Below are 19357 nucleotides of genomic sequence, written 5' to 3'. Positions count from 1 at the left end.
TTCTGAATTGAAAGCTTTAAATTCATGTTTATATTCACAGAACTATACCTACATTACATTCAACCCCTTTAATGTATACCAATGAATGATTTCAAATAAATCTGTTAACATATCTTTGAAATCACCTCCATAAGTAAAGTATCCTAAAGTTCGTTTATATATGGGCTGTAATTTTAGTTATTGGTCTTTGATCTTTTATGGATTCATAGGTAAGCTAAGGAACTTAAGTTAAAAATTTAATGTAAAATTAAACTAAGGATTTTTTCTTTTTTTCATTAGAGTATAGCTACTTAAAATGCATAATAACATATAGCTTCTTTCATCTCAGTTTAGCCTCTCGCAAATCAGCTAAATAAATATCTGGAAAAATGAATTAAATTAAATCAATGGGCATACAAAAATACATTTCCTTTATTCAATTGGTGAGGCTGTCTCACTGAAAATTCTGCATACAATTTGTAACCATTATATGTTTTATGTATTGTAGGTTTGATCCCCAAAAGGGTTTTTGGTGTCAATTACTGGAAGGAGGAAAGACAAAATGCCTTGGAAAAAGCAAAGGCCGAAAATATCCACTTATGGATCCAGAGGTAATATTTTCTTAATCTTTGAATTACTCTAGCAAAAATATTTGCAAACAGCTATTTCAAAACTAGTAACAAGAAATTTGCTTCCTTTCTCTGCTCTTTCTTTGCAATTAATAATTGTATACACTTAGAGGATGATAGAGATAATTGATACATAGATAATAGATAGATAGACAGATAGATACATATAGATCGATAGATAGATAGGTATTAAGGATTAATATACATTCCCAGAAATTCTTTGCTGCTTGAATGCAATTCAAACATAAATATTTACTAAAAAGTGACTCATTTCCAAATGTAAAGCACTTAAATAGTTTACTAAACGAGTGATTTTGGATAAAATATTAAAGTATCATTATTATATATTCAATACAGATATTCAAGGCCTACATCACAGGTGGAACTGGACTAAGCAATGGAAAGAATACAAAGACAAAACAGTTGTGAACCCAGATTTATTACAGGATAAATAAATTAGTTATATCCACTGATTTGTAATAGGGACATAAAAACATAAAACAATGACAAATGAAACCAGAAAATGGCAGGAAAATATTTCAATAGAAGTGAGGATATGAGAAGAAATGCCTTATCTGGTAGAACAGGCTTGGAAAACCAGTCAGCAATTGGCTCAGCCAGGTATCATACATATTTCTTTTATGGCAAGGTGGGCAAAGGGGGATGCAGTTGATTCATGGGTTACTATGGAAATAGATGTACCAGAAGGTCCTTAAACTACATTTTTGAACTCAATAATTTCAAAAGGGTTTCAGAAATCATTTTAATCCACCAAGAAATACATGTAATGTTCCCACTACTACTATAAACGTCTTATCCGAAATGTGGAGTGTTGACAATCTGGTTTAAGGGAAGAAACATAATGAAATACCTGGTGAATGGTCCAAGATGAAATGTAGTTGTCTTAAATCCATTTTCACAGTATACACAAAAGTTGCTAAGGGAGTTTTATGTGGAAAAAGACCATTTGCGTTAAAATATTGAAGCGGGATTAAGAGAGATGGTGCAACTTGGACCAAACGGAAAACAATGAAGGAGTCATTGTTACCTATGCCAGCAACAGAAAAAGTGTTCATCTCTAATTTTATCAAATAGATGGAACGCTGCCAGTTGGGCTATAATATGAGATAAATGACACCCGGAAAGAAAGTCCAATTGCAAATGTCCTGTTTTCCAGAAATCTGTGTAGATGAAAGATAACTATAGAACTAAAACCATTCATATGTTTTATATTTTTTTAGCATTTCTCTAATAATGACCCATCTCTGCAACATGATTAGAAATATGAGCATTGTAAAAAGGATCAGGTTTCAGAGACCTTATAATATTTTGGAAGCCTAAAGCTCTTAGTGACTAAAAAAATGTATTTCAGCTCTGAGTAAATGTATAAAAATTGTGCATGATATTGCAAGTTATTGTTTGTAATAGTGAATTTTAGTTTTTATGATTATGCTCACATTTAATTTTTATATTATGAGACAGTTTTCAAAAAATGTATGTTGGTTTATCTAGCTTACTTCTATAATTCATTCCTCATGCGGTCCTTATCTCATTTATCTCTAGTATTATACTCCTGTCACCGTTTTTTCTTTCTGTGTAGACTTCATATGTCCCACAATGAATATGTGCTGTAATGACAGATAAGCCGCATAGGATACACCTGGTCCTGTTTCTATTTTGTAGCCACACATTCGCCAAATATTTTCAAAAGGTAAAAATAACTGATATTTGAGGAAAAATACAAGAAATATAATATGTTGTAGACACATATATTGTAGTAGATATGTTCCTTAAGAAATATAGATTACAAAATCCTGTTTGATGAAACGAAGAGCTTTTTTCAAGTTCTTCTTTTTTTTTCTTTCCAGTCTAGAACTTTCCTCTCTAATTACTACCGAGATCATAACGTGGAACTATCCAAACTGCTACACAGACTGGGACAGCCTCTGCCATCATGGCTGAGACAGGAGCTGCAGAAAGTGAGATAGCACTGGAGACAAGAACCAAGCCTCTCAAGATAATTTTAGTGTTAAAAAAAAAAATCCACAACCTTTATTCTTAAGCACTTGTGATTGTCAACAAAGAACTGTGTGAATAAATTTCTTTCAGCTTTTTTCATAAAATGAAAACTGTTATATATGCACGCATTGACAATTACTAGCATCAATCCCTGTGTAAGCTTCTGGGAGATAATGTGGGGGTTTGTGGCATTATCCAGTTTCTAGTGTATAGATCATAGCACAGCCCAGTTCCTATGTTAAGCATAAGGTTTCAGTCACTCTATGTACGCCTGATAATCTGGATTATATACAAGTGACCAGTTAAAATTTTAAGGAAAAAATGAGTGAGGTATCTGTAAATGAGGTTAGTTGTAACTCAGTATTTGAAGTAAGGGCTAACATTTTCCCCTTGAGAATTGAAAAACAATTTTGCTTTTATTATGAGAAGGAATTATGTGACCCCATACTCTTATTGTGAGTAATTATTCTTTATTATATCAGCCCACATGCTTTCTTTCTGCAGTGACTCCTCTCTATTAATTTATTGACTTAGAGCTTCCCATGTGTTTTGTTTTCCTCCTGTAAGAAGGGACTGTCTGAGAGCTTCCATATTCACTGATATTATTTTATCTTCCATATTCACTGTTATTATTTTATCTGGCAGCACATGCCTTTCCAGTTGAATTTGTCACTATGATTCCAGCAAAATCTGTTAAAGTTTTTTGGGGAAAAAAAAGAGTATGAAGCTGCATAATACCACTATTAAGTCTAAGGCCATCTTTAAGTGGGTCCAGAAACTTACCATACTAATAATCTAGATATTTCCACCTTAACAATGACATAGTATCTATATATTTTTCACTATCTGAGGTAGAAATAAAGCTTTATTGATAAAATATGGAATGAAAACACCAAGGTGTGTCTGCATATATAGTGAGAAAGTGTGCCTTCTACGTAGTATATGTCAATCTTTTTAAAGCATGAATTTTTTCATATATGCCAGTACATCTACTATTGTAGAAGATTATGTTTTCAATGCCTATTAAAAAATAAGTATAATCCAAATCTTACCTCTTCAAACATCACTAATTCTCTAACCTAAACCCAATTTCTCAGCTACGCCACCCAAATGTTAATTTCTGGAGAAGTGATGTTCTTTCTGTTTTAGAGTTATAGGTTATTTTCTTATTTGGAGGTTATTGTAAGGCTAGTTGCATTTTTATCTCATTTATCAATGAAGGTATACTGATATTTTGTTAAACTTTTCAGTAATACACGAAGGTAAAATTTCAACAGAACAGTAAATCAAACTGACTTTGGTAACATTACCCAACAACCTATGCTTCCTCCAGAATAATTTTTCTGTTGGCTGTAGATAATACTACTTTTTCTTGTAATTTGAGAAATTATGCTTGCAATAATATAATAGCAAATCAAAGATCTGTATTTTTCTGTATGTTGTTTGTTGTTGATTTTTAAGCAAACACATCAAATTTATGTGTCCTAATTGGGGTATTCAGCATCCAACTTTACATTTATACTTCATTAAGATTGTTTGTTTTCCTGTTGTTTCTCAGCAAAAGGATCTTGACCCTCTTCAAAACATGTAAAGTTTTTCATGGATATGAATGTAAATCACATATACTTTTGTTGTTCCTCTCTGTTAACTGTGAGGCTCAATTCTCCACCTCGTTATTGCATAAGTGAGTGTGTGCTTCACAGCATTTTATTACGCACACTAAAATCACAGTAACTGCATGTACAGCTCTAACCTTTGATTGATTTATTCATTAGTTTCCTCCAATGTATAATTCTTTCTTTTTAAAAATAGAGATTAACTTTTCTTCAAGTGGAATAAAAGTAATATTTATAGAACAAAGGGAAATTTTTTTACATCTCAAGTACAATCTATGTAACTCAAGGGTCTCCAACCCATCACCTGGCATTTAAAAGTATAACTCATTTTATGCCATTTTCATTGTTTTCTAAATAATGTATACAATATCAGTTAGCTATCTACAGATATCTGGGAGCAAAATTTTCCCCAAACTCAACTAGTCTTTTCAATTTGGTTACTTTAATCAGTGTGAACATATTTCTCATTAAGGTTGATAGTGAAGACAACAAAATAAATTTTAGTTATATAATTTATCTTCATCTTACAATAAACTACTAGGAGGAACTCTGGGCTGTGAGATTATAATTAATCAGGAAAAATTTAATATTTAAGAATATCTTGCTGTTTTTTCCAATTTTTACCCACTGGCTATTTTAGAATTATTGACTCAAGATTTTAATACATGTAATTATTTAAAATGTTAAATAAATTTGATCTCATGGTCTTGAATCATATATGTTTTAGTAGTCATGAAATTTATTTAAGCTATCTATAAATAAAAAAGTAATTACAACGAAGTTACAGAAATGGAGAATTTTAGTTCTTAGGCTAAATTCAGGCTGTTTGTTTAAACTTTCTTTTAATTTCTACCAATGAATATGAGGCATCACAAACTGTAGGCAAAGCAATTAGTTAATAGTAGTATATTAATATAGTATATAGTATATTAATCTCTCAAATAAGGTGTCAAACTAACTTTCAGTGGTATCTATTCAATAGTCAGTATAAATACAGAGACGGGGTCTTGACAAAAGCCACAATAAAAACAGCATCATGGGCCATAAAATAAAAGAAGTTTCCCAATAAATATTTCTGAAAAGGGATAGATACCTCATCGCTGTGAAATAACAACACCTTAGAATCCTATATATTCTCTTCACCACTTTAAATGACATACTTTCTTTAAAAATTCTAAAGCAAGCTAGTTTCTCTCCTTTCTTTTTTTGTAATCCAGTTGCCTAATTCACAGATATAATTATTGATGACCTCACATTGATAAAGGCAAAAAACAATATTTGATTGTTGTCTTTATCAAAATGTGTATGCATATCAAGGAACAGTCTCCAAAAATTATATTACAAAACTCATCCCAAACCAAATTTTGTTTGTATTTAACAATGGCCCAAAGAGAATTAAATAAACAACAAGAAAGAATGCTAGTGAGAAAAAAATATACACTTTTATCACATTTTTTTCTAGAAAAATAGCTTTTAGTCCAATGCAAGATTTTATAACCCTTAATTTTAACAAACCCATCCATTGACCCTGTGTAGTTTTTGTTGTTCTGTCTCACTGTTTTAATATAATGTGACACGCTTACCATGAGAACTGCTTTATTTTTAATTACAGACAACACAAAACATGTATGGGGGAAAGATATCTTAAAAGCTCAGTCTCTGGTGGCTAGAAAACATAATTGTTTTGTTGATTGAAGTACCTCAAAAATAATGCTAGCCCATTATTCCAAAAAGAAAAAAATCTGTTAGTCTTGCAAGTAGAGTTTTCTTTCAACAATAAGAATACAGCTTAGCTATGGACACACGCACACACACATACACATTATATGTGTATAATGCAAATGTATATGCATATATATGGTGTCTGAGAAACTTCAACTAGTTTTTGATCTCCCAAATTATATTTTCTATGTCAGCCAGTGAAGTGGGTGGGAAAAGCAGAGAGAGAACTCTGTATTTGCTGAAATTGTTAAAAAAAAAAAAAAAAAATGTAGTACATGCATAGCGTATCATTGGTTCTCACTTCCTCGGAATAAATACTACTGCTGGTATGGTCACTAGAGTCATGTTTTTTTCTCCTCTGAAATCCAAGGCTTTAATCAATCATTGATTCTTTATCTTTTCTTTTATCTTTCTTCACTGTATACATACTCCCTGATTTTTAAACCCTTAACAAGTATAACCACAAGGTTATGAGAACAGGCTTTGGATGTCTGAATTCTCACCCCAATTCTACCTCTTACTAGCTACTAGCTGTGTGGCCTTGGACAGTTTGTGGAACTTTTCTATGCCAGTGAGTAAAAGATAGACAATAATTATTCATTGGGTTTTTGTAGGCATTAATTGAAAATACATTTAAATAACTTAGCACAATGCTGATGCAGTTGTGTGGGAATGTGTTAACAACATGTAAAATTTGAATCATTCTCTCTTCGTTTATCAAAAAGAATATGTTTTTCCCACTCCTTTTAAAATAAAACATATAAATCTTAAACATATAATTATATATGGTCAAAATGGGAAACTGTCTTCCTCATCACTATCAAAAATAAATTTTGTACTTTTCTTTGTTGTTTTTCTGATAATATTGACAGTAAAATAGTGCCATCTGAGTCCATACTACTGAAGTCTCTTTCCTTTTTCTCCTATCTATTCCTTTGTCAGTCTATTCAGTAGAATATCTCCCTTGTACCTTCTCTTTATATTGCTCTCTTAAATTTCTTTGCAACCTAACACATATTCTATCAAAAATATCAGATCTAGAACTGCAGCTTCCTCAAGCCAAAGTCACAAAATTTAATGACAGCATATGTATCATATGGAGACATATATATAATAGAGGCATATATTATAAAGAATCAGTACTATAAAATTGCAAGAAAATTTTTCGGAATTCTCCACAAGTCTTAACTCTAATGTCACCTTCTTCTAGTAAGATGTTGCCACAAATAAAAATGATTTATTATATTAAATATATTTTCCATTACATTTATTAATATCAAACACTGTTGTTTTCTGCCTTTCTTTCTTTCTTTTTTTTTTTTTTTTTTTTTTTTTTTTTTTTTTTTTTTTGAGACAGTCACTCTGTCGCCCAGGCTGGAGTGCAGTGGTGTGATCTCGGCTCACTGCAACCTCCGCCTCCTGGGTTCAAGCTATTCTCGTGCCTCAGCTTCCTGAATAGCTAGGATTACAGGTCTCTGCCACCATGCCCAGCTAATTTTTGTATTGTTAGTAGACATGGGGTTTCACCATGTTGGCCAGGCTGGTCTCAAACTCCTTACCTCAGGTGATCCACTCGCCTTGGCCTCCCAAAGTGCTGGGATTACAGGCATGAACCACCGCTGCCCGGCTTGTTTTCCGCATCTTTAAAACTGCAGATACACAACATTTCTTGCCTGAAATAAGATATTTATATAAGTGATTAATTTCCATTCAAAAAATGTTATTGTTTTTCTAATGTCTAAAATCTCATATATCACCAAAACCTGGCACATAGTAGGTAATCACTAGAGGATAATTAACCTATACTTAAGTGTGTTCAGCAGTACTAATTTACTTAACCCTTTTATGCATTTTAATATATATCACCCACCTTTTCAGTTTGCCCTGCATTCTAGCTCTAGAAATTTATTCATGACTTTAGATGCCAGAGCTAGCAACTCCCAAATCTGTGTCTTCAGCCCAAGCTTCCTCGGGAATTCCAGACCTATTATCCACTTTACACTGTTTATCTTCAGCTAAATATCTACCTGACATCTCAAATGAGCACATGCAAAATCATCATCCACTTTCTGCTCCTCCTCAATCTTTTTGTCTTTTTAATGACTACACCCAACCAGACCAATATTTTAGTCCTTTCTAGAAATCTCTCTCTTCCACACACCCAAGTTACCCTGCATCTCTTCCTGAATACATTTCACTAAACCAAAGTTGCAGAGTATAAATATAACATGAGTCACAAATGGAAGCCACATATATAATTTTTAGTTCTCCAGTAATCACTTTAGAAGATTATAAAAATGAAATTTACTTTAATATTTTATTCAACAACAATATATGTAAAATATACCAACCTGCAATTAATATAAAAATGTTTACTGATATATTTAGATTATTGTGTTCATACTCAGTCTTCAAAATCCAGTTTGTATTATACTCTTACGGCACATAACAATTAGGACTTGCCGCATATCAAGCATTCAATAGTGGCAGGTGACTAAAGTCTACTAGATATCACAGCTCTGACCGCTACTCTCCACGTGTAATTGTTTTGAGGTCCTCTTTTCACTGCATTGGTGAGACAGGGATTCCTACCCTAGGGTTGTGAAAAATGCCTGAACACATAACACTCAACACAAGACAGATGAGCTCAACTGTACTCACAGCCCAGAGAGGAGGACATCCCATGCCATGCAGACCCACAGGGGCTTGCACTTAGGAACACAGTGAACAATTAGGGGCTGTGGGAGGCAGGTTTTAGAGTACCAGTAGAGAGAGGTCTTTGCTAGCTCCCACAGGAAGATGTGATGGGCTTGTCTGAATTCCTCTGCAGATAGGGAACTAAAACCCGCTACTCAGGGGTAAGCAGAAACTGCAATGAGTCCATTTAATCAGGAGGACTTTTGGCTAGAAAGCCTTATCCATTGGAGCAGAAAGGTAAGAGAAAACTTGTGGGTATGCCATTCAAGGTCCTTCTGATTTTACCAGATGTCAAGGCAGCACATAATATTGAGCCTTAACTTTCGGCCTCATAACGCACCTCTCAACACTCTTTTACTCTCTCTAAATTCTCATTATCTCCCTTTGTTACAGCCAGGAACTTTCACCTCTCTCTAAATCATACACCACACTACTGATGGGATAGTCTACATAGCTTGTAAATTGGACTATAACATTTCTTCCCTTAAAAACCCCTAAATCTTCCTCCAACTAAAATGTTTGAAAACTCCACAATTTATTCTATGAAGTGGTTTTATAAACTAAGGTTTTGTATACCAGACTATTCTTTTCTTTCTTTTTTTTTTTTTCTTTCTTTTTTTTTTTTTTGAGACGGAGTTTCGCTCTTGTTGCCCAGGCTGGAGTGCAATGGCACTATCTCGGCTCAACACAACCTCTGCCTCCCAGGCTCAAGCAATTCTCCTGCTTCAGCCTCCAGAGTAGCTGGGATTCCAGGCGCCTGCCACCATGCCTGGCTAATTTTTTGTATTTTTAGTAGAGACAGGGTTTCACCATGTTGGCCAAGCTGGTAGTGAACTCCTGACCTCAGATGATCCACTTGCCTGGGCCTCCCAAAGTGCTGGGATTACAGGTGTGAGCCACCGCACCCAGCCCAGACTATTCTGTTTTTTATTTTTATTTTTTTTAATTTTACAATCTCTTAAAAATTACATTCCTAACTCTAGTAGCAACAAACCATTTGCAATTCTCCAACTACTATAATTTTTACATCTCCAGGCCTTTGTATGTGATGCTGCCTAGAACACTTTTTGTCCCTTCTTCAACCAATTTTCTGTATGAACTGGAGTTGCTGATTCACTTACATAATAACACTGAACCTCAAGCAACCTAGCTGTGAAAGTTCACTTCCTTTTCCCTCCCTATTCCTTTATATCTAAAATACAGAAATATCAAGCTTCTAAACTTTACAAGATTTCACATGGATCTCCAGCTTAAAGTAGTTTCAAAAATCTCCCGGTTCCCTTGGCAATAGGCCATCAATATCTGGGTATTAATGATAATATATTTAAACTGTAATCCCAGAAAGTGATTTGATATTCTTCCACTATACCATTATTGTTGAACCTACATTGTACTGTAATATTTTACATGTCTATCTATATGATAAAATGTAAGTTATAAAAAGGAGCAATGTCTTTTCATTTTTGGATGTCTCATGCAGAACACAGTATCTGGCACAAAATAAGTAAAGTGAGTGTTAAATGATCTTACATCTTTACACTGGTGGGATATTAAATTCAATTTCTAAGTATAAAAGTTACTGTCATTCTGTCATTCACAGTTTCAAAATATACATTTTCAAGGATGTTTGGGTTTAGGAGTATTGACTGTTTTCTGTGAGTCTTTATGTGTGTATATCTAACTCACCTATTCTGGCTTAATAAGACCACGCTCCCACTTTGTCAAACACACAAATTTAAGCAACTCTAAACACATAAAAATTTAACTACATCAGATATTGCTCTTTTGTATTAATTTAAAGTTCTCACAGCATTTTTTCCTACAAATGGACTTGTTTATAATCAGAGCAAAGCTAAGAGGCTGTCTATCTACAAAGCAATTAGTGCGGTGACAGTGCATGGCTTAGAATTAAAAAGAGTTCAACTTATTGAAGGGAATAAAAGATCACTGTCTTAGCATTTGACTATTGAAACCCTTGAGTTTCATTATTTTTTTCTACTGGCAAAGACAATAATGCTAATTGTTTAATGATATGTTTAAAATGTCTGTGTAAACACTGCCAAGAAAAAGGAGAGGTAAAATTGTTATGTCAGAAAGCTTTGGCACTTTTTCATTTGAATTCAAGTGGAATTAAAATATCCCCACATAATCAGGTATATCTATGTAAACAAGATTATTTCTAGAATACTCTGAATTATTTAAGGCTCCATTCTCACATCCTTAAATTTCATAAGTCTTTCCAGAAATCTAAATAATATGCCAAAAATATAACACTAGCAACAGGGTAAGAATACACAGCAGAAAAGAGAAATCAGAAATCAATGTGCATGAATACAGAAGAATAATGACTGCATTCCTATGACCACCAATGGCCATTTCCAGATCACATGTGTTGGTGTAAGAGAGAAAATTTACTATGAGTTGTACAATTATCAGCAATGTGTTCAGAAAAGCAGGAAGAAACTTCAACTGCTTTTGACCCAGAGCAAGAAGTGACATGAACCAGAACCTGAACCAGAACACATGTACATCCAAATGAGGGTGCGTCAGGGGAGCAAATCTTACCTTGAATGTATTTTTATTTTTCTCCCATCTTGTTTGCTGATGAGAATAGATCACAAGTCAAAGATAGAGTAGTATGTGGTGGGGAGTGTTGAGGGTAATGGGCTTATAGTAACCCACTTGGCATTTGAGGTGCAAAATGTACAGACTTTGATTTGTCTGGGTTACCTAAAATAAGCTCACTTCACTCTACAGAGTGAAGCTGTAGGCATGCTTTTCTCTCTGTGCCTCCAGATAGCAGTCTATACACGAAACTCTAAAGTCCAGATCAATTGTAATTCTCTCTTGCATGCTTCCAGAATGTTGCCAGGAAATCACAGAGTTTTTACACAGAAGTCTTTAACCTGTTAATTAAATTAAACATATATAAGCCTGTAATTATGTCTTCAAAAGATTGGTAATGTTCCCTGTAGATGAGACTCTGAGGCCACTTGGATCCCATTTCAGCAGCATGGCAAAGCTAAAAGAAATAATGCAATTGATTTAGATAACAAAAGTTATAGTGCCTTTGTCACAAGTGACACACATACAAACACATAGAATTCTCAAATACCTTCAATCAAAATAAATAATGCAAGGATTTATCAGTTTTTGTGCTACTCTCTGAAATGAACCAACTTGCATCAAGCTCCTGTGATTTCAACGAGGTTCTTCAAGTTATTTAAAATGCTTTCAACTGGAAGAAGTGGAGTGCAACATAACACCATTTATGGACCTCTGAAGCCAGAGTGACAGTTGCAATTCTGACACTACCAATTACTAAACATGTGGTGTGTCACAGGCACATTGCTTACCCTCACTGTGCTACAATTTCTGTATCTTTACTTTGCAAACAATAAAAGCACCTACCCCTTGGGGCTATTGTGAGGATTATATTAATTAAAATACACAAAAGCACCTAGAACAGTAGCTGGCACGTAGCAGCTACTTTAAGAGTGTTCGCTGTAATTATTTACTTCTTGAATCTCTATTTATAGACGTAAAATATGTGTTTTTAAAAATATGTTCCAAATGTGTTGGCTTCATATAAAATTAAATATATATAAAATTAAATATATATAAAATTAAGTATATTTAAAAATATAAGATTCTATAACCACAAGATAGTTATAGATAATAACAAAGCAATAACAAGATGATTACCTATGATATATAAGTATTTTAAAATTTTAATTCTGTCAACTATTTTTACATGGTTGACCAAATTATGGAATTCTGAATCTCATTTTTCCTGAGTAAACACTGAGAATAAGAGCTTAAAGATAGAGTGTCAATAAGTGAAGCCAAAGTTTAAGGTGAATTACTAAAGAAATTGAAGAGAAATCTGAACTGTTACTAAATTAAAATTGCCTATAAAGGATGGACCATTGAGAAAATCTGCAAAGTAGATCATTATACAGAAAAAGAATAGCATAAAACTGTTTAAGTGCTCTTATTGAGGAGTAATGGAAATGAAAAAATGTTTTTAAAAACCAGAGATTTAAAAATATCAACTTAATTTTTGAAAGTGGATTTAAAAAATATCTTCTGTATACTATAGACTATTAAGCTTAACAACATTTAGTCATGGGCAAGATTTTAAGATCCTGGAAAAGAGCATTTGAAATTTCCCAAAAGTATTTTACAGACACTAAAATTCTTCAACTCTTCAATACATGTGATTTAACATTAAATTTTCAAGACATTAATGAGAACTCTGTGGAGAAAGAAAAGGATTCTGTATTCAAAAAGTACTGCTAAAAATGGAGCTAATTGATCAGACAACTCTAATCTTTATATATGAGCATTTACTATGTTGATTTACTTTGTAAATATTCATAAGGATGAAATAATGTACAGTACTTCCACCAATTATTTGAATGAGAATTGTTGGCTTATACATCCTTCAGAGTTACAATTTCATGGAGTACAACTTAGGAACCATTCATGTAAGGAAAGGTACATAGACATCCTGAAGAGAATTCGTATCAGCAAACCATGGCCCATGGGCCAGAGCCTCTTTTTATACATACAATCATGAACTAATAGTCTTATATTTTTAAAAGAATGTTAAAAATATGTAAAATAAAAAGAATATGAGTCAGAAACTGTAGGTGGGCTGCAAAGTCTAAATACTCACTGTGGGATCTTTTACAAAAAGGAGATTGGCAACTTTTAATTTAAAGACGCAGTCATTTTATAGTAAACATTATCTAATTTTACATGCTAGGATTCTAGATTAGAAAAATACAATAAATGAGAGGAACTAAATCATAAGAATCGCTTATGGAACTGGTCAAGAATCCAGATTCACAGTTCCATCTCCCCTGAAATCTGAGTGAATAAATTGAGATGAGATAGAATATTCAAGTTACTTATGTGGTTTATGTGTTGAAGGTCTTCAGATATTTCAAACATTTGAAGCCCCAAATATGTAGATGTAAGTAAGTCATCTTTCTGGATTTCAGCAGCCATGAGCCAATGTTTCTCTTGATATCTTTATAAATGAATAAGAGAAATAAGAACCACAAACTAATGAAGTTCAGTAAATTGGCAAACAGTTGAAATAACACACTCAAAGAATATGGTTAATGAATACATGTTTGTGTAAAAAAAATTTGAGTGGCTCACTCTTCAGTTTTGTGCAAGAAAATTTTTATTAAAATATTCAAATAGAGAAACAAATCAAAGGTTTGAATATTGTAGTCTTTGGAGTACACTAGCCAGTAGATTTTTTAAATTACCGTGTTGCCTTTAGGTAGGGCATGTTCTGTTTAGTTCCCTGGGATGTACTGCCTTCTCTTTTGCATTCATAACTGTCTAGATGCTGAAGGCATTAGGGTTTATGGGCCCTGATCTGAAATTTATCATTAAGAAAATTGTATATGGAAAATGTTGGAAGAGATATAAATCTCAGGCGATGTTATGATCTGGATTCAGCATAAATAATTTGTCTTAGGTTCAAAAACCCAACTAACCAAGTACTATAGCTTTAGTAAAGATTTTTCAAACTAGTATCCTTTATAAAAGATAAATTTTTAAAGTTATAGCTTAACACAATCAAAGTTTATTTTGCACTCACATAAAAATCTAATCAGTGAGGAGGAAGAATGGGCAAGGGAGGTAATTTTACTCCATGTTGTTATTTAGAAAATCAAGCTGCTCTAGTCTCTGTTGTCCTTAAATGCAAATGTAGCTTTCACTGTCACTCTAGACTTTGACCAGCCTGCAAGGCATGGAAAATGGGAATCAGAATCATTTAGGAGTATTTTACGGACCTCAGAATGATTCATAGTGCTCTAAAACATACCATATTGACCAGAATTTGATTATAAGGCAGACTTTTCTGAAGGGAGGTTGGGAAATGTAGTCTAGCTTTATGCCAAAGGAAAGGGAAATAGGTTTGATAAACTGCTAGACATTCTCTGTCCTAGTCCACCCTTCTAGTCACCAAATATCCATTACATTCTTCCATACATAGAACACATTCATCCTTTCCTCAAGGAAAACAGCACAAAATCCTGTCCGTCCACTTCATTCAGCTCAATGTAGAAAATCTCTGAGTTATACGTCAGCCTCTTCATCAGGTCAAGGTATGGCTTTTTGTGATCTAGCAATTCATGGGCAGGTCATCTTCTCTCATCACAGGCAGATATACAATGGTGGACCAGGGGCAGGATATCCACAGTAGACATTCCCAGTTGGAAATTGGAAGGATGGATAACACATGGTTGTTAATAAACAGTAATTATTATGTATTTCTGCTGGCAAGGCAGGGGATGCCTGCAGTGGAAATTTGTTTTCTTGATTAGAGCTGATTTTGCTCTCTGAAAGGAGCTCCTTTGATCATTTGGTGATCTGGAGTTTGGTGATTTGGAGCTACTAGTGATGACCATCTCTATCTTCTAGGAGCATTTTTCCTTATAATCTGGACTTATGATTTATTTGCCAATATACTTACCTCAAAAACTTAGCAGGTATCTAATCTAGTTGCCTCCATTACTTCTGAGAACCAGTGGTCATCCTCCAAACCCTGGCTCTTGTATCTGCTTTTTTCCATCATTTTCTTACACCAGTCACTCCTTCTCTCTGTGTTACTCCCTCTCTCTGTCTCTGGAGCTCTCTCCCTTCCTCAGTTTAATGGCAGCCTCCAGAGGCATCATGCTTATATGTAAAAGTAATATTCAATTTTACTCCTTTCAAAAGGCTGAATCTTAATGGGGCCTTTAAACTAAAGTCTTCTCTCGATATTATACCATTGAGGTTTAGGAGAATTCAGATTTTTCAAACTTTTGAGGTCTCAGATATCTGGAGTATTTATTTCATTTTATATTTGCCTACAAAATCAACTAATTCTTGGGCAAGCCCATCTCTTTCTTCTAATATCTTTCTATTACAAATAAAAAACATCCTATCCTGTAGCTTTCTCCACAGAAATACAGTCTTGGAGGCATTTGATCTGTTTTTCAAGTTATCATAAAGGACAATTTCACCAACGTTTTGCCACTAATATCCAATCTCTCATTTTGTTGTTCTCATTAGCAGCCACTCTCACTGCTGGGAAATGTTGCAAATGTTAACCTTAATTTATAACATCCCTTCTTAAGCTACCAATTTTCAAATTAGTTACAGTGCTCCTAGCTGCTGTAATGGATTAATACCAAATTCTTAGCAGTATCATTTTTCAAAAGATCATTTTTTTTTTCATATATACTACAAATAGTGGAAGAGATAACTGTTTTCCTCTACACAGAGAATCTGCCTTGAAAATCTTCCTGGATTATCTTGTGTCAATGAGAAAGCCTTATGAGAGAAAAGAGTGGAGGCTTTCTGAGTGAACAATTTTTGAAAGATAAGCTTAGAAGTCATGTTCATCACTTCTGCCCATGTTCTGTTGTCTAAAATTCAGTCCTCTGGCAGCTTTTCACTACAACAGAGGCTGAGAACTGTAGTTGAGCTGTTTGATAAACAGCTATCTATATTTGATATATATTTGATATATATTTGATAAACAGCTATCTATCCCTGGATACATATTTGGTAAACAGCTATGTATCCCTTGCCACTCAGATTGCGGTTGAAAATTAGACCAGGATTTAATTTAAAGGTAAACTCAACATGAAAAATAGTAAACATCCATAAACGATGATGTAATATCAGTGTACGCTAGTAAGAGTACATCTAGATCATGAGAAAAAATAACAATAAATCTAGATCATAAAAAATGATTACTTTATTTTGTACCAAACAGATCACACCTAGGACATAAAAAATTCTTCAGTGAAGTTTATGCTATCAAAGAATAAGGTGTTAAGGAATTGTAGCCCAACTTTAGTATTTTTCTAAACTAAGAAAACTGGGTTATCCATTTCCAGAAAGAACAAGTCCATTTGTCCAGGCTAAAAACTTCAGTCAGCCATGACCTCTTTCTTCCCACAACCTTCGTCTATTGACAAATCCTGTCAGCTTTATCTCCAAGACTACTCAGACTCTAAGAAATTCCTATCGTCTCCAACTCTGGTATGCTAATTCAAGACCCCACCATCTTTTCCAAAATAAACTAATAGCCTTTTCTGCTTAAAACTTGAGGTCCTAGAGACTAGTTCCCATAACAACCAGAGAAATTCTTTGACCAATTTTCCTATCACTTCCCCCTCAAGTGACCATCTTCAGTCAACATCAGTCTCCTTAGATTTCTCTGAACATGCTAAGCAGGCTCTTATCCCAGAGCCTTCATGCTCTCTGTTCTATGCATAAACACAGTTTCCCTAGATATATGAATCGCTCATCCTCTCTCTTCCTTCAGGTCTTTGTTTAAATATCACCTTATCAGGCAGATCTTCACAGCCCCCTTGTGTCATTATACTTTCATCTACTCTTCTTGCTTAATTCTTCTCCCTACCACTTACCAACAACTGACATATGAGAGTTTTCTTGATTATTTTTCTGCTTCCTCTATCTTATCAACTCCATGAGAAAATGACTCTCTTCTATCCCCTGCTGCTTTTCTTATGCCTGGAGCTCTCTGCCACATTATATTAGGCTCTCAACAAATGTTAATAAAAAGATGAATTTAAAAAAAACAGGATGGTGAAGGATCAGGAAACCATAAATGAGGAGCACATGAAAAAACTTGAACTGTTTTTTTAACAAAAGCTTGAGTGTAGACAAGGGAAATGAAGTCATAGCAAGTGAAAGAAAGGTTTTGAGAGCATATTGATATCAAGAACCTGCTGCATAAAAGAATAGAATTTACAGAAAGGCAAATTTTCTTTTAATAGGAAATAGAAAAATATTTAATGTTTTCCATTAAAATACTTCAATAGGAAAATATTTTCTAGTAAATAGGGTATTGGAATGAGAGGCTTGGAGAAGTAACCTTCATATATTTTTAAGTCTTCAATAGACATAACTGGAGTTTTCCAGAAAATTCATCAAAAAAGTCTAAAATCCTAGCCTTTTGTTCCTTTCCAATTCTAAAGAATATGATATTTAGCATAAAATAAAAGAGAGAGAGAAAGAGAGTATAACCATTGACAGGATATTATAACTAATATTTGATTGGTTCGTTGATTATCCATTTGTCAACCAACAAACCAATTTACTGGTTTTACCTTTTTTTAAAAAAAGTATTCACTTATTTATAATTCAGATAGTCATCTTAATCAAATCTATCTGCTAAGCAAGAAGCATGTGGGAAGGAGACTTATATCCACCCTAAATTTTAGAAAAGAGGGAGAAATTTCTTGATTTCCAAGTCAAGTATTCTGCCCTAGTTAGAACATACATATATATTACATATAATGTGTATATATACAGTACGTCTATATACATATGTGAAATGTATACACACATATATGCATGTTCACACAAAATGTATGCTTATATATATGTGTGTGTGTGTATGTGTTATAGAAGTATAGATATAGTAATCATGTCTCCAATACAGCAGGCCTGCCACTTTGCCAAACCATTGTAAAGTTTGCAAAACTTAAAATTTATCATCACTGGGAATGCAGTCTTGTCTTTTTCAAGCTGTTTCACTTCTAAAAGCAGTAAATAAATGCTTTTATTTTGTGCATAGCATTTTATTCTTTGCATTATGACACTTACACCACTTATCACTAAATCCTTTCTTTCTGGTTGACTTTATGATTCAACTTCTCCAATAAAAGTTTTATAGCGGGAGTCTAATGAATTAGACCCTACAGAAAGGAAAGTAAATTGGTCTGTTTCAAAGCTTCAAAGCTGCAGCAATAAGTTCTACAGATTTATTGCAGACCTCTTCACTGTTCCAATAAGGGTGCCAATTGTATTGTTTCCAATTTCTCTTTACAAGATTTTTTAAAGGCAGAAACTTCTAGGATATATCCCACCAGAATTACAGAAAGCCAGGATTCACAGAGAAATCAAGTAAGAAAAGCTGTATTGGATTCAATAAGAAACAGCATAGGAAAACAGTGGTCATGTGGGCCATGTTAAAGGACTGCATTTAGGTACTGGTTATAGAAAGTATGTATCATGATTAAGCCAAGCAAAACACAAGGAAAGTCCCAGAAATCAGCCTAATTATTCATGACACAGAGGAGGCCCTGAGGCATGACCAGCCAGAACAAGTGGAGGATTCTTAAGGCTTAGGAACCCTGGAGGAGAAGCAGGACCCAGGAAGACAAGAGATGCTCCTCACATCTCAAAGAGCCTGAGGAAAGAAACAGAAGAGGGTTGCAAAATAAGATGCTTTATTTTTTAGTCGCTAAATTTTTTGTTGTAAATTTTAGAAGGGGGTTATTTTGTTGTTGTTAATTGTCTTTTTAGGAGGAAACCAAAGAGGATTGGATTGGTGACCTGGAACCTACTCGCGGTCACACTGATGGTGATTAATTTTCCCAAAGGCTAGTGTTCTGCTGCATAGCTCTGGGTTTCAGATTCAGATGAGAAAGAAGAAAGAATCCAAATCATTAAATTCAATGGTAAAACAAGTAAAAAGAGAGAGATAAAAGTTTAAACATAGCATTTACATGATTAAACAAATGACATTTATTTTAGTTGGTATTGGCGATAGTTATTTTCCATACATGATATACCAAGTAATAATCTATCAATCAATAATCTAATTTAAAAGAATTATATATATAAACGAAACAAGTAAAAGAT

At 33.7% G+C, this 19357-nt stretch overlaps 1 protein-coding gene across 1 annotated transcript in view; it reads left to right on the top strand.

The window, feature by feature from the left end:
* The window catches only part of LOC104675970 (bifunctional heparan sulfate N-deacetylase/N-sulfotransferase 4), a 315780-nt gene extending 313143 nt beyond the window's left edge, over positions 1-2637 (top strand). The window contains exons 14-15 of the mRNA XM_030918169.1: positions 488-590; positions 2477-2637. Of these exons, the coding sequence (XP_030774029.1) occupies positions 488-590; positions 2477-2596 (223 nt within the window). The 3' untranslated portion in view covers positions 2597-2637. The remainder of the gene's footprint in view (positions 1-487; positions 591-2476) is intronic.
* The last annotated feature ends 16720 nt before the right edge of the window (positions 2638-19357 follow it).

Source organism: Rhinopithecus roxellana, chromosome 2 (genome assembly GCF_007565055.1).
Source record: "Rhinopithecus roxellana isolate Shanxi Qingling chromosome 2, ASM756505v1, whole genome shotgun sequence".
Classification (NCBI taxonomy): Eukaryota; Metazoa; Chordata; class Mammalia; order Primates; family Cercopithecidae; genus Rhinopithecus; species Rhinopithecus roxellana.
Note: the sequence above shows the minus strand (reverse complement) of the source record. Positions and strands in the feature narration are given on the sequence as shown.